General features: G+C 32.2%; 2 protein-coding genes across 2 annotated transcripts; one reads left to right on the forward strand and one right to left on the reverse strand.

The window, feature by feature from the left end:
- Window positions 1-1,147: 1,147 nt before the first annotated feature.
- LOC133336341 (large ribosomal subunit protein mL49-like) lies at window positions 1,148-10,489 on the forward strand. Its single transcript, XM_061544634.1, has 3 exons — window positions 1,148-1,262; window positions 1,322-1,533; window positions 10,001-10,489. Exons 1-3 carry the CDS (start codon window positions 1,148-1,150, stop codon window positions 10,475-10,477), a joined length of 804 nt encoding a protein of 267 aa, XP_061400618.1. The 3' UTR covers window positions 10,478-10,489.
- A 44-nt stretch (window positions 10,490-10,533) lies between these two features.
- LOC133336340 (breast cancer metastasis-suppressor 1-like protein) lies at window positions 10,534-11,508 on the reverse strand. The gene is made up of 3 exons (XM_061544633.1): window positions 11,316-11,508; window positions 11,011-11,255; window positions 10,534-10,946 (listed from the first exon to the last, which is right to left on the reverse strand). The coding sequence occupies exons 1-3, from the start codon at window positions 11,506-11,508 to the stop codon at window positions 10,659-10,661; spliced, it is 726 nt and encodes a 241-aa protein (XP_061400617.1). The 3' UTR covers window positions 10,534-10,658.
- Between the last annotated feature and the right edge of the window lie 5,399 nt (window positions 11,509-16,907).

The following is a 16,907-nucleotide window of genomic DNA, read 5'->3' on the forward strand; positions in this document are numbered from 1 at the left end:
ATGGGTATCAAAAGCCATACAGGCTACAATTGCTGTCATAAGTGTACGCAAAGAGGAGAATATGTTCAAAATCGAATGATTTTCAAACTTGAAAATTGTGGTTTACGAACTGATGAAAGTTTTAGAGCTCGTCAATATAAAAATCATCACACAACAAACTCCCAAATAGTGATAGAAAAGTTACCAATAGACATAGTCCAATCATTTCCATTTGACTACATGCACGTTGTATGCCTTGGAGTTGTTAAGTCCTTAATGACGGCGTGGATTAAAAAAAGAAATTGCTCTTTTTCGCTGCGACCAGAACAAATGAAATTGTTAGATTATAAACTCCAACAACTTATACCCCATACACCTCGGGAATTTTGTAGAAGGCCACGAGGCTTGAAGGAATTTGAGCGATACAAGGCCACAGAATTTCGGCAGTTTCTTCTTTACACTGGTCCTTTTGTATTAAAAAATATTTTAAATGAAAGTCTTTATTCGCATTTTTTGCTATTAAGTTTGGCTTTACGAATTCTATTAGATCAAAACAAATGCAAAACACATAACGAGTGTGCTGAAGATATGCTAAAACAATTTGTGAGAAACGTTCCAGATAATTATAATGAAACCACCTTGACTTACAACTTCCACTGCCTAACTCACCTAGCAAGTGATGCTTTACTATATGGTTCATTAGAAAACATAAGTGCTTTTAAATTTGAAAACAAGTTAGGAAAATTAAAACGTCTTGTAAAAAAAAAGAATAACATTTCCGCCCAGCTATACAATAGATTCGTTGAACAAAGCCTAAATTACTTAAATTCAGAGGGGTATGAAATTTTAGAAAAAAGTACTAATACCTTTGTTCAAAATAAATATTTATATTTGTCAATTGATGCTCCTAACAATTTTTATAGTGTTGGACAAGAAGTTTTTAAAGTCGAATCAATAGATTGCACAGAACGACAAAGAATTTTTGGAAAAAAGGTTCAGAATTTGGAAGAAATGTTTCACGGTCCACTGAAATCTTCTCACTTAAATATATGGCAAACATCACACTTAGAATTATCAGAAACAACCCAGGAACACAATTTACATGAAATAATAAAAATGACGTATTTCTTAATTGACGATCAAATAGGTTTTTTCCCACTCATTCACCATGGCTGATGATTACAACCGATATTTCACCAACGAACAACGCAACATAACGACCCTGGAACCATCGACAATAAATCAAAACAACATCATCACTACAAATTTCCCCAGCTCAGAAGGTAAAAAAGAATATATTAAAAAATCCATAAAAAAGTTTGATACATATTTTTTATTTCAGAAATAGCGGATCAAGTGGTGGCCGCAATTCAGCCAATGTTCACCAGGTTAACTAACGAAATTCAAAGTTTGCGCAAGGAATTGCAGATATTAAAGAAGCAAAATGAAGAACCACAACGAAAAGTAATGCCAGCAGCACCTTTCAAAGAAATTGAGCTATTCTTTGATTTTGAAAAACAGCTCCAGGAAAACAGCGAGGACTTACAATTGTTTGTAAGTTTTAGTGGTATCATATTTATTGTACATACAAATATATAGTTTTTTTCTTATCACCTTTTTCAGGAAAAGGAGTTAAAATTAGTAGCAAAAGCTCCAAATTTTACAAAAAATTGCTGGAGAAAACTTTTAACAGATAAAATAGCAGAAATGTTATGTTGGAAAGGCACGGAAAAAAAGAAAAGCGTTAGAAATCTGTGCACAACAATGGCAATAAAAAGTAAGTAAAAAATTAAAAAAATACAAAATTTAAATTCAATGTTATTAATATTTTTAATATTTATAGGTGCAGCATTGTCTATTGGGGTCACTGAAGACCTATTTATTAAGGACACCCGCACATTTTTTCAATTTGCCAAAAATCGGGGCAAGCTTCGGGATAATTATAAATTTAAAAAAACCCAATGAAATATTAAACTATTTTTTTACTTATTATTATTAACTATAATTTTTTTACTATATAATTTTATAATTTTAACTTTAAGCGGTATAAATAAAATTGAATATAATAAAATTTGAATTAACACATGTATAATGAATTGCATTATTTGCTTATTATTATCAAGCTTATAAAAATATTGAGATGAGTAAGCTTATATACACACTAGTTAAGATAATATTAGATTTGTAAGCTTATTCTACAATTGAAAGAATAAGCTTTAAGATAATATTACATTTGTAAGCTTATTCTACAATTGCAAGAATAAGCTTTTATTAATATTACACAAGTAATTGTATCATAAGGGTTCCGTTTTGATTTTTCTACAATTATTAATAAACATTTCTCAAGATTTTCTCAAGACTTTTTCAAGCTTAATGCTTGTGTTGGTAAGCTTAATATAATATTATTCTCAATACTTTTGGTTTGTTGGGAAAGAATAAATATGAAATGAATGTTAATGTGAGAAACATAGTCCATCACAACATATGCATATAACTGTTGGCCACATTTTTATTGCTTCATTGTGTTTACTATGCACATCCGTTTGCCCGTTCCATACTTCTAAATGGACCTGTGCTCGTCTTTTTCTATTCTAATATTAACAAATCAAAATTTGAGTGCCTTGCTGCGACACGTCTATCATTCATACTCGATATTTTTTGAGCTCGTTCTCTAATTGCTGGATCATGTCTTCTTTCGCGCCTTGCAGATGTATTTCTGGCTTGCTGCGTTATTTCATATAACATACCTGGCCCTCTTAAAGAGTGTTGTTGGGTGATTATATAATTTCCTGCGCCCTAATGATAGGATCCTGCCTCCTTTCCTGGTGCTAAAGGAAATTTTTTGACTGTTCCTATCTCTATCGGAGAAACGTCTACGAATTGTAGTGTTTCGTTGCTGTTATTCTTCTTTATGAAGAACTTAAGTGTCTTATCTGATGTTTAATACTGTTTCTTACCTGTTCTATTCCCCGATATTTCGAATCAAACGCCTTCCATGCTTTTTATTGCTTGCTCTTCTTGTCTAGTAGCGGAACTGTCACGTCTTTTTCTCGGTGCTGTTCCGTATTCCTTAATTGCTCCGCTTCATTATTCGAATGGATTGTACGCCTTTGTCGGTGTTCGATCGTATTTCAAACTTGTTCATTATGACGAATATTCGTTAGAACGCATCAATGTATGGGCATATGAATCTCTGGTCCTCTCCTGGTTCAGAAATTCTTCATCTCCACGACGGCTAGCTCTCTATTTGGAATTACCACTTATATTCGTCTCGCTTGAATTGATCGCAGTCATACCTTATTGCCTGCTTTCGCCTGGAATTACTCTGTCCTTCGGCCCTCGACATTTTATTAAATATTTTATTTTGCACATATACTATCACTTTATTAATATACTTTTCTAACATTCACAATTGCACCACATTAACGATTGGAAATTTTAGGACAGGAAAGAATTTTATTTGTTTTCAAAAATTTTCTTCTAAATTGGTCACAATTCGTCTCAAATTTTGATGAACGAAAGAGCTTATGGAAGGTTTGTGTTTAAAGCGATTGATTGGAAAAGAATAGTTTTTGCAATTAAATTGGAAAAAATTAAAATGATGTCTTATAGTGCAAGTATTGTTCAGACACTTACTGAACTCAAAAACTGTTTACTTATTTTCTTATTGTCAACAAGAATTTTTTATTGCACATAATTAATTTCGATTTTAATATTGCTTCGATAGACTCAATATAGAAGAAGTTTCACGCATCTGAAATGTACAATAACCAATAGTAAAGATGAAAATATTGTAATATGGAACTTTGACACAATCTTTTGGTGCCATTGAAAATGCCGGCGAAAAAATTAAGAATAAATAAATAATTCCCTGCAATAAGCCGCCAACACCTACGTCACTACCAACAATATCATCATCCACATGAACAATATTATTATCCACATCAACAATATAACAATCCACTACAACACCACCTCAAAACAGCACTACTACTTTCATAATCCGCAACATCAACAAAATTCTACCATCCTCAATACCAATAACAGAACCACAATTCACAACAAAATCAGCAACCACACAACCCACCACATCTACGCTTGCAGCTGCAGCACCTAAAAATCGATAGCCCTGCAACAAACCCGTAAATACTTTTTGTATTATCAATTTTGCTATTTATTTTAAGATAATTTTTAAACTGATATATATGGCGTTCATAATATCCCCATTATCAAGGTGTATTAAATAAGGTGTAAGTGACAATCATATGGTTTCAAAGTTTTTTCGTCTTTGTTTGTGAATCTAACACATGTTTGAAATATTTTTTTTTTTAATTTTAAAACTTTATAAACTAATGCGAAGATGAATAGTTTTTGGAACAAAGATTTTATTAATGGGAAGGGGTCATATCTTAGCTTCCCAAAGAACCAAATTTAAAGCCCTGTCGCGGACCATTTCAAACACTTACAAGTCATGGGCTGTGGCATGAATTTGGGAATTTTATTTTGACAAGAATTCTGCTCAAGGCTAACCACCAATAAAATTTCTGTCAAAAAAGAGATTTGTTGCGAGGGGAAAATCTTAAATTGCAGCGAATGTTTGCCACCCACTTCGATATCTTCAGGTTTAGAAAGCAATATGTAGAAGTAATTTTGATTGTATAAGAAATTCAGTTGCATATCTTGCATTAGAATCTGTCGATGGTGAAGTTGTTTGCCGAGATCCGGCGAACCACCTCAATTTTATGTTTAGATGTGGAGGTTCCAAGTGAAGTTGTCCCCAAGATCCGGACAATCACCTCAATTTTATATTTGGAAGGGCAGCTTTAGAAGCCGATTTTCGGGTAATACGGACTTTCTTGAAAAATATGTATGGTTGTTATCAGGAAATCGGCGGTAATATAAAAATAATGGTGTTTCCGACCAGGATGGGCATTTTTAAGGGCATTTATTTTCTATTTTCGATATAATTTTTCTTTAATTATACAGCTTTTGTCAAAAAAATGTATTTGTTTTTGTTTCTTCAAAAAATAAACTAATTTTCAGCATGACAATTTAATTTCTATAACAACAATGTTGTTTTTGTAAAATGTTCGTTGTTGTAGCTGAGGCATACACCTTATTAAATACACCTTGCCCATTATATGGTGGAATACAGTTATCTGGTAGAACATTTAGCTATTTTAATATAAAAAGAAGGTAGTATTAGGAATACCCCTGAAAGGGGGCTAATATATCTAAAAAAACGTAACGTATTTTGCGAAGTGAAAACGAACCGCCATTCCACCAACACTTGCATATTTTACCATAACACGAAATTAATTCTGTGTAAAATGCTTTGCAAACATGCCGTTTTCATGCTACGAAAGCGAAGAGATTACAACTTGTTTTGCTTATTGGGGCGCCATGATGGAACTTGAATTGTTTTTTGTTTATTATCTTCGAAGTGTGCTGCTTTTTAGCAAATCAGTTTTTTAAAAAGTAAACATATTAATATAATTTCTAAACGGCACATACATTAGAAATTTTTACCGGGTTAACCTACTTTATAAGGATTTATTTGATATATATGCAAAGGAATTGACAATTGAAATCCACTGGCTTAACGAAATCCGGTTAAATGTAAACGTACCATAAGTTAAATAAATTTGTTGAATTATTGGTTGTGTAAAAACAACCAAAAAAGTTAAAGAAGCGAAAAAAACATTGCAAATGAAGAAATAGACATGTCCATGCAAGCGAAAAGCTTAAGGCACCATCCAAAAAAATGTTAAATTTTTCCTTCATATTCCACAATCTACCGCAGTCTTTACTAGAATTGGAGGAACAAGACAGAAGACGGCGAAAATGCTTTGGTATGTAAACGTCAGAATCCAAATTGTAAAAGTTAAAATAAAAATTTTTCTTAAAGGGATATTAAATGGACTAACGGCACATCCTTACAAAAATATGTGCGGAATTGCCTTAAAGCGGTACTTCTACGCCAAGCAGCATGTAGCTTTTCTGGGTTTGGGCACCATGGAACTACACCTGTCCATGCACTAACAGTAATGAATATAATAAACGGTAAAAAATTCTAAATTTGACATGGAATTACTGAACATCACGTCTCATTAATTTTTTCATACTTAATTTAATATTGAATGTATATACTAAATTACAATATCTATTACATTATAAATTTAAAATAAAGAAAATCATCGTTATAACTGAAAACCTGATAAAATAATCAAATTGAAATTTCTTGCTATAAGTAATTTATAAGCTTTAAAGAAGCATACAAACTATTTAAAAGTGCAACATTATCGTGATATACGTACAACAATACTTTATAGTATATTTATACATACATCTCTCTTTTTTTAATAGCCAAAGAATTCATTGATAAATGTAACAATAACTATTCAGTATAAAAAAGTTAACGTGCCGCTTTTGCATTGCGAAAACGGAACACAAAAGGGGAACGTTTTCGTTGTCTTATATGAAAAATTGATTTCGTTAGCGTTTGTTTAGGTGCCGTTTTTCTTAGAGGGTGTTTGTAATTTTTATATTGAGTTTAAATTTGAATCCAAAATAACAAATTACGCCAAATTATCAGGCATGTCACAGATTTTGATCGGAATGGTTTCAATTTCGTATTTCCCTTCCGCTCGTTTTAATTTTACCTTCTTCAAATTCCGATTGATTTGATGAGTTCCAATTTAAATATGGCAAAATTATTCTAATCAAAACAAAAACCACAACAAATTCATATAAGTTCCGTTCCAAAACCGAAAAAAATCTATAATGTTACAAGTTTTGCGACTTTTTACTCGAAAACCGGTCCTGAACCCACAAAACTCGTAAAACATAGAATCAAATTTAAGAGAGCACAAAACAAAATGGCTTTGGCTTTGTAAACTTTTTACTCGAGAAATTTGGCCGAGTAAAAATGGTAAATTGGAATGCCTACTTCTGACTGGCTGTTATGTTGATTTTGACGTATTGCCATCTAATTTTGGCATATTTACTAGATTTGCGTTCGGGAACTTTTCAAATTATTTTGTACTCTGAGAGCGATTTCGAAATGTTTCCCTTTTACTAGCTTTACTATTAAAAAAGTACTGGAACAAAACAATAGCTGTGTTCCCAAACCTGCAATATAGTACTACATTGTACTAGTTTTGCAATTGTTGCTAGAAAAGCGTTTCCTTACGTCGAAAAGTAGGAAAAATTGAAGTTAAATTTAAGAGAGTTAAAACCAAAATGGCGTTCTCTTCTCCTATGTTCTGCAAGACCAATTTGGCCTAGCACGAAATAGTAAATGTAGTAAATTATGAATTTGACATTTGATTGCCAGGGATATACAGTCCGAAATAAAGCATATGAAAGTTAGGGCTTCAACAAAAGGGACACCCGCACAGACGCACACACATTTGCTTAAAAAAAAACAAATAAGAAATTAAAAATGGACAAACAGTTTTTTTATTCTCTTTTGAATGAAGATGAATGGCTGGCAGAAGATTCAAATAAAGATATTATAGAATGAAGACTTGGGTTGGTCAATCGTACCAAAATATATTGGGCTTAAGACAAGTTTAGGGGCTCCACTTGGATCGCTTTGACATTTTTACAGTAAGTAGTCATCGGTGAACTGATTACAGTGATATGGGGAGAAATGCATACTTCCCGAGATATGGGCCTTGAAAGTTCGGAGAGTATGTTGTTTTAATTAGCCGTATCATTTTAAAGGTTATGGTTTGTGTTATATAACTAGATGAAGAATATATTGCGTAGCCATGTATGAGCCTGTCCATATGTGAATGTCTTATTCTTAAGTTCTCTAAAAAATACCCGGTATAACCTTTTAATGATACCCATATTGCCTAGGTGGCAATAGAAAAAGGGTTGTTTTAAACGAAATATGTTCCGAAATTTCAAGGCTAATATCTCGGGAAGTATGCATTTTCCCACATGAAATGTATATCACTGTAATCCGCACAAGGAGGGCTACTTACGGTAATCATTTCAAAATGATCCGAATGGAGCCCCTAAACTTGACTTGTTCCATAGTTGTTCGCAAAATATCTACCAATTTCAATAGCATTAACATTATGGGAGCGTCCAGCCATGTAAGCCTTTCCGGGCTCGGAGTCGTCGGAAACTCCACTTCCAAATATTCGATAAGGCTTTCCTCTAAATTATACAAATAAAAAAATAAACAAAAAATATTTATATTATCAAAATCACGCAATCGACGCCGTTTAACTTTTTGTTTTTTTTTGTGCATTAGGTTTCTGCAGTCTTTTTTTTTTGTCCTTAACAAATGAAATTTTTGATTTTGACGTTTCTTCATGTTTTAACTATTTTTCGTTCCTTTACTTTTTGCGCAAATCTTGTATGTAAGAGTAATTTTTGATAGTTCGCTCTTTTATCCGTATCAAAATGTACGGGAACCAACCTAATATAAACAAGAATCGGAAAATATATTGTATGTCCCAATTTAGATTAGGCGAGTTTACTTGCGGCAAGTCTTTGTTTGTAGGAGAGACGGGAAAGGGGTATAGAAAGTCCTGATTTATATTAGGCGAGTTTACTTGCGGCAATTTTTATCGTTCTCTTTTGAACTTGCTCCATGCGTCTATACAAGGCAATTCGGTTTCCAAAATATTTTTTATTTGTTGTTTTTTCACATTTAAATATATATAAAATGTCAACAAATACGAAATACACAAAACGAATTGCCAGAAAATTGTCGGTACGAGCAATTTTTTTTTCATTTCTATACCCCTTGCCCCTCTCTCCTACAAACAAAGACTTGCCGCAAGTAAACTCGCCTAATCTAAATCTAGACAAATGAAAAAAAATTGCTCGTACCGACAATTTTCTGGCAATTCGTTTTGTGTATTTCGTATTTGTTGACATTTTATATATATTTAAATGTGAAAAAACAACAAATAAAAAATATTTTGGAAACCGAATTGCCTTGTATAGACGCATGGAGCAAGTTCAGAAGAGAACGATAAAAATTGCCGCAAGTAAACTCGCCTAATATAAATCAGGACTATTTTAAACACATTGATATTGTTAAAAAACTGTTTTTGGATTTTTTGTTTCTTTCCTTTTTTTTTGCTTTAGTATATCATTCGTAATGCCAGATTGTAAAATTCTATAAATCATATTAAAGAATTTTACAATCTGGTATTATCAATCTAAACAATGCAAGATTTTGAAAAGAATGAACAAAAATTGAATTTAAATGTGAATTTTCAAATAAAAACAATATACTTTTTATTATAAAGTGAAGCTATCGATTGGAATTCATTTCTGCAACATGCCTGTATGTAAATCAAATAATTTAATGGAGCTAAATAATAAACTGGCCCAAGAAATTATAATTTATATTAATATTGATGCTATTCAAATTTAAGGATTTTGAGCAGATTTTCAAGCTGAATTGGTCCTAATTTGATTTTTTTATTTTCTCATTTTGTGTAAAATCTTCTTACTAATAAAATTGTCAACATCGTTTTGGTATAGCTCCCGACTCTTTTTCGGTATTTTGAAGACTTTAGCAGCATGGCTGTATTGTGGTATATAGATAAATGGTAAATAAAGGTTCGTTTTATTCCTCCAAGGCCAATAAATGTCTTATATTATATGTAAACGTTCGAATAAAAAAGTAAAATAAAGTTTTTTTTTCATTAAATTACTTTAATGTGAAATTACATAGTAGCAGTGACTTATTGTGAATATTAAATGCATGCAACCTGTAATCATTTTACAGTGAATAACGTTTATTCGTTCAATAGTTCATGCGCTCCTTTAGTGAATAAAACAGCTGTGGTAGGTTGAACCACACAACACAATTCTATTTTGTAATCACTTAAGGAAAATTAGTAATAAATTCACAGAAATTAAATAATTTCCCCCAAAAATGGCGTTAATACAAAGAGCTGTGAAAGAACTTGTATTCAAATCCCTGAAGGTGAGCTACTGTTAAATTTATTCTTTAGCTTTCATTTATTTTTTGCACAATTTTCAGGTACCGGTACCCACACGTTTTTCAAGTTACAAATCATCCGATATGGTAAAATCTCTGGATCAATATCCTGAAGTCGAAGTATTAAAGAATCCTCCAGAATGGAAATACGTTGAACGCCTGCTGCCCAAACCTGTCATACCCAAAGTAGCTGAAAAGCCGGAATATCCATCTGGCTGGAAACCACAATCAGTTGGTCTGAAAGACATGGACAAGTTGGAATACTATGTAGCCCGTTCACGTAATCATATGGTTCCAGTCTACTTGGAAACAACATTCAGAGGACAGCGCAGGGTTACAGTGCTCAAACGTGTACAAGGCAACATATGGCAACTTGAAAAAGAACTCCGGGCTGTGGTGGAAAAGGAACGTAAGGGTAAAATGTGCGCCACCCGTGTCAACGAAATGAGCGGACAGATACGCATACACGGCGACTATGTTGATGTTGTGAGGGAGTATTTAAAATCAAAGGGTTATTGATCATATTCCAAATAAAATTGCTGTTGATTTTGTTAAATAATTTTCCACAAAAAATGAGAAAATTGATTTATTTGTTGAAACTTAAAAACTACAACTAGAAACCAAATGAAGGTCCCTTCTGGGCGAAGCATGTAGGAAACAGGAAATACGGAAAATGTTGTATAGAATAGATAGTTTAGGGTCATGTTGCAGAAGCCGCTGACACAGGGCCCGGCAATGTCGAACGCTTTAGAGCTTTTCTTATTGTAGTCCAGTCTTCTAGAATATCTTCCTCGTGTAGCATATACACAATAAATGGGCCGGTGACAGTAACTGCTTTCTTTCGAGCAGGTCCTCGAACCTTACTGTGCCGCTTATCGTTACCCCAGTCATCCCAGGATATATCCACATTGTGTCTGTCCTCTTCGAGACGTCTAATTTTCTCCATTAAGTCATCGTAAATTTGATCTAAAGCCAACTGTTTTTCACTCTGTAAATAGGAAAAAGTTATACTGCGTTTTCTTTCGCATTGTCTATCTATGGCGATGTGTTACCTCAAAGTTTTGTAAAGCTGCTTGTTCCTCACTCAAAAACTTGTGTTCGATATTTTCTAAGCGATACCGCCGTAATATTTCCGCCACTTCAATGCGATTTTTGTATACTTTGTCTAACTCCTTGAGTGGTTGTAAATATTCCTCGGAACGTCCATTGCGCACTTCAGCCGATTGACGTTCGATTTGATTAATACGTTCGGTATAGTATTGTTCTCGCAATTGATTGAATTGCTTTTCCAAGTGATCTATAACAGATGAATGAAAACATGATTTCTTTGCTTAACATGGGCCACGGTATAACTTACCTAAGATTTCTAAGCATTCCGTTCGCCGCCTTTCTATTTCATTAACATCCATTTCGGATGAATCGTCGGAATCGATTTCATTGGCTTCCTCATCGCTAGATTCATGACCTTGGCTGGAGTTGGAATGCTCAGATTCCGCACCACCTGAAACGTCACCATCTGACTCTCCGCCACCACCATTTTTCACGGGCATTTTGTGTGTGTGTTACCTTTTGTACTCTAGTGGAAAGTTTTACGAATACTTTGCAAGCGTTCTGAAACGCAGTTAGTTTTCTATTTAAAATTAATAAAAATTCGACTTTTTATTTGGAATAAAACACAATATACATATTTTAGTTGTTGTTCACAGAATTGTTCGCAACGAATAAAATTGAAAAACGTTCCACTTGCTAACGAATGGGAGAGAAGACAAAATGACCGATAAAGAAGAACGAAATATTTACGAATGAGATGGGATGAGGACTGCGGGATAAGTAAATTGATTTTCGATTAATCAAATTTTCGTATTGAAAGACTATAGCGGTGTACACACTAGCACTTTTGAATGACACTCTTGCCAATTTTGCTTCATCAGGCAAACACAAAAATATTCATGGTTGTTGGATTGTCAGTAATCGATAAAAAAGCTGCCACTCAAAAGTGCCAGTGTGTACACCGCTTAAATATCAAAATGGCTGAGTAGTGAAGTTGCTGTCATTTTTCAAGAAGACATTGTTGCTACAGGGTGATTAAGACAAAAATAAAAATGGTGGTGGTATACAGATGGCATGATAGTGTGCGATAAAGAATGTGTAGCTAATAGTGTTCTTAGCACCTAGAGTTTGTAGACGATATAATGTAATATATAATTACACATATAATGTAATCTATACATAGACCGCAATTTTTTAAAATATTGCGGTTATGGACAATAGCGATACCTATAGCTTTAGTAGTGATTGTTTAAGGGGATTAAGGCGCGTTTAGACTATGATTTTTAAATCGATTCGATTTGTACCAATCTCAAAGGTTAAAATTTGATTTACCAGCTTTTATTTCTTTACGTATGCATAATACACATTACACTGGTTTCATAATTTCAAGCTAATCTCTAATGCCATGTTCTGACGGGCATTCGAACAACGTAGTTCGCTCTCAGAATTACGTACATGAATTAACCCGTTCATACAACACTAATTCATGTCTTCAGAGTTTTTTATTTCAAACTTTTTGTTTCTTATTTTACAGCAAAATTCTAACATATTTGCATGAATCACATATGGATCTAAATAAAAAAAATTAATTCTCTTTCTCCTGACTATAGTATGAACCCATATCTATTTACTTTTAATTCATGTTTTCCATTTTTTCTGAAAATATTCTTGTTTTCATACATTTCTATATTTTCTAAATTCAAATGTCACATATAAAAATTTGGAGAATTTTTTGTTTGACTTTCCCCAAATATGTTTTTTTGTTGTGTACGCTAATTAGAACCAAGGAGAAAGAAATTCATATTGCATTATGTAGATAACAAAATTTACATCCTGCTGCATATATAAAAACTAGACAATTTTTTACTTTTCATTCATCATTTTCAATTTTACTAAAAAAGTTTGAAAATTTTATAAATATTTTCAAGCTGTCAAAACTAATTTATTTTCGATAAATGCTCTCAATTGTTAGGGATGGGAAAAATTTCTTGGTTATTCAGAAAGTGATTCGAATTGAACAACGTACAAAAGTCGGTGTTCTCTCAGACAATTTTGTATGGGGAACTAAGTCTTGATTTAGATTAGGCGAGTTTACTTGCGGCAAGTCTTTGTTTGTAGGAGAGAGGGGCAAGGGGAATAGAAATGAAAAAAAATTGCTCGTACCGACAATTTTCTGGCAATTCGTTTTGTGTATTTCGTATTTGTTGACATTTTATATAGATTTAAATGTGAAAAAACAACAAATAGAAAAATATTTTGGAAACCGAATTGCCTTGTATAAACGCATGAAGCAAGTTCAAAAGAGAACGACAAGAATTGTGGCAAGTAAACTCGTCTAATCTAAATCAAGACTAAGTAATTACTTCATAATTAAGGGACGAACAAACAATGAGAGAGCGAACAACGCTCGTCTATACATGGCATAAGAGGGAATAAAAAATAGGCCGAGGAACAGCCTACTGTTGTGGGAAGTCAATCTAAGAACGCCTAATTTCATGTAAATCTAGTCCCAGTCTACACTGTATTAATTCAAAATGCGCATGTCTGTTTCAAAACTGCGAGAATTTAATAGTGCGATTACATTGTATCGGATTTCATTAACCCAGTGGGTTTCAATTGTCAATTCAATTGTATACATGCCAAATAAACCCTCATAGAGTAGGTTAACCTGGTAAAAAGTTCTAATGTAAACGCCGTTAAATAACAACGTTTTTATTTCAATAAATTAAAGGAAAAATTATTATCGTAGTCAAATTTTGTACATTCTTTCAGGTTCTAGAACATATATATTTAAAATTATAGTAATATTAATTATTAATCAGTCATATTTTTTAGGAAACTATTTTGAATTGCAGATATTTTGAAGCAAACTTTTTGAAGAAGTGCTTGTTTTTGGTGCAAAATCAGGGTTGTCTTTGAAATATTATCGATTTAGTATAGTATTTCGAGCAAATCGAGATATTGAGTGGATTTAATTTTGTATGATAAATCGATGTAAATTCAGCCTGATTAGCAATTAAATCGATATAATATATTTTATAACCATAAAAGCTTTCGATTAAACGTGCCTTCAGTACTTTCTGAATAAAAACCAGAAGAAAACTGCAAAATCTGACATCAATAGATTTGCGTAGCATAGGGTGTATGATGTTTTCGTGCGTTGTTTAAAATACATTACTGTAAATCGGTTTTAGGAAACAAATAACGATACAACCTTAAATGCTGATTTTCCACTCGATTTAAATGCACATTCAAACTTTATATTTTATATAACTATTTAAAACCTGCAATTTCACGCAGTGTCAAATATTTGCGAATAATGAGAATATATTATCGTTTTCCCCCCTACTTACAATGTTTCATTAAAATAAATATACATGACAATCTGCTTTAGTATAGCATGCATTGAAATGCAAATGAAATGAATTATATATTTGTTTGTTATCGCATTGCATTGTTTTATAACCTAACACAAATAACTGAGTATTCATTTCATTGGCATTGTCATCTCCTTGCAAATTACATCGCACTAACCTATAATTTCAATAAACGGTTGTTAAACACCAAATCGTTTAGGATGGACTCGAATAAATTCGAGTTCATAATTTTAATTATGGACTAAGATTTTTGTGAGAAATTTCCGGAAAATATTTCATTTGAGACAAATGATATGTTAAGATAAGAATGTAATTAGACACGATTTAAATATTCTAGAAAAAAGACAATCTGACGTATAACACCACAAATTATAATGTCCATTAATAATGTGCTATATATGTGTCTATAAGTTTAAATTTCTGGGAAAGGGTCTTTATTTGAGAAGACGTACATCCTTGAAGAACATGCTCCGCCAATTAAAGTACGTTTAGATTTCCGAAATGCCATATATTATCCAATGGATTTGTGAAATGATTAAAATGACGTATACGCTATGGAATTGACATTTAAGATCGAGTGGATTTAGTAGTCTAAACGTGCTCTTATAGTATTTTTGCTCGTGTTGGTTTATGTTACTTTGCAATTGTCAATTTATAATTTTCTTTTATATTTTAATGAGTTTGGTTAGATCGTGTTTACATTATTGCCTCTATTGTGATAATGTTAACATCCACTCATTATCTCCATTTGCTCGAAATCCTATGCTAAATCGAAATAATTTCAAATGCAACCCTACATTTGCACCAAGAAAGTAATCATTTCTCATTATAGTACGCTTCATAAAACTTTAAAATCCTAAGTAGTTGCCCAAAAGACAGAACAGCTGCTGAAAATTTAACTTTTTCTATAGTATATTTTAAGACAGCAACTGATTTTTCGTTCCAAACCCAAAAGAATCTACTAATTTTATAAGGTTTGCAACTTTTTACTCGAAAGCCGTTCTTTATCCCACAACACTGGTAAAACATTGAAACAAATTTAAGAGAACACAAAACTAAATGGCGTGTTCTCTTTGTAAACTTTTTACTCCAAAAAATTAGTTCGAGTAAAAATGGTGTTTGTATACGTATACGATTTCACATGACAATTCCATAGTGAATTTCATAAATCTAAACGCAATTTATGCCTTCAAAATCGACTCGATTTATAAATCGCGCCTCAATATTTAATTGGTTTATTAGATATTTAATTGGTTTATTTATATATTTAATTGCATGGTATAATAATAAAAGGTAACAGCAAATGTTGTTGTACAGAAAACGATACAACAACCACATGGAAATTTGTTGTTGTAAGTTCTACTAGTGTCAACACATTTGACAGAAAAATGTAAACAAACAAACAAATTATCATCAAATTAATTTTATTTTGAAAATGAAATATTTTCGAATCCTCAAAATAAAAATTGGAAAACATGAATGAAAATCTATCAAATTTATATTTCTATCGCTTCCAAATCTTTCCTTTCCATATGAAAATTCTGGGAATAGCGAGTTATTCCTTCAAGAAAGATTTGCTTCCTCAAACTTTCCCAGCAGGCACATTGAGTAAATTTAATACGGGAGCACATTAATAAAGAACAATTTCAAATTGTATGCGTTCCCAAGTTTCCTGTTGGGTGATTTTTAAAAACATAATTTGTCAAATTCATATTGACACTAGTATTACGTTGGAATCAAATCAGCTGGGATTTGCTGTTATCTTTTATAATTGTACCATGATTTAATTGGTTTATTAGATTTAGATTGGATTCTTAGCATAATACACCGTTTACACATGCCTTGGAATGAGATAAATGCCAATCAGCTAAAGTAAACATTTCAAACAAATTGTTTAATATAAAAATGTGTATACATACTAAAACGGGTTTACATTAGAACCTTTTATCGGGTTAACCTACTTTATGATGATGGATTATTTGACATATATACATTGAGATTGACAATTTAAACACACTGGGTAAAAGAAATCCGGTAAAATGTAAACGTAATATAAGATATATTTTTGTGAAATATTGCATTTTTTATACGAAAGAGTGCACAAAACCAGTATTGCATTAATTACAACTGTGATTTAGATGTTAGATAAAGACATCCTAAAAGTACATCTACATATACTATTTTAAATCGACTCGATCCAGAAATATACACTCACTGTTTAAATATAACCTTAATCATGATACAAATGTCAATCATCTGATGTTCGGTAGAGCGCGTTTAGACTATTAAATTTACTCGATTTCTAATGTCAATTCCATAGCGTATGCCTCAACGCGATTAAGGTGAGGTATACGTATACATTGGAGGTCGAGTGAATTTTTAATTTGCGCCAAAAATATTTCTTTGCAAATTGAAAATGAAGAGAAAAAATTCAAACGCACCTGCAATGTTTTCATTGTCTGAAAATTACAAAATAAATTCCAATAATCTAATCCTATTACTAATTTGTATTTTCTTCGTTT

Source organism: Musca vetustissima, unplaced genomic scaffold (genome assembly GCF_032173495.1).
Source record: "Musca vetustissima isolate MV318-11 ecotype Yass unplaced genomic scaffold, APGP_CSIRO_Mvet_v1 utg9154, whole genome shotgun sequence".
NCBI lineage: Eukaryota > Metazoa > Arthropoda > Insecta > Diptera > Muscidae > Musca > Musca vetustissima.

Coding starts and splice junctions, on each gene's coding strand:
- LOC133336341 (XM_061544634.1), top strand. CDS start 1,148: ATGGCTGATGATTACAACCGATATTTCACCAACGAACAACGCAACATA. Junction 1,263..1,321: donor AAATTTCCCCAGCTCAGAAG/GTAAAAAAGAAT, acceptor TTTTTATTTCAG/AAATAGCGGATCAAGTGGTG. Junction 1,534..10,000: donor GCGAGGACTTACAATTGTTT/GTAAGTTTTAGT, acceptor CACAATTTTCAG/GTACCGGTACCCACACGTTT.
- LOC133336340 (XM_061544633.1), bottom strand. CDS start 11,508: ATGCCCGTGAAAAATGGTGGTGGCGGAGAGTCAGATGGTGACGTTTCA. Junction 11,256..11,315: donor GGAATGCTTAGAAATCTTAG/GTAAGTTATACC, acceptor CATCTGTTATAG/ATCACTTGGAAAAGCAATTC. Junction 10,947..11,010: donor CAGCTTTACAAAACTTTGAG/GTAACACATCGC, acceptor TCCTATTTACAG/AGTGAAAAACAGTTGGCTTT.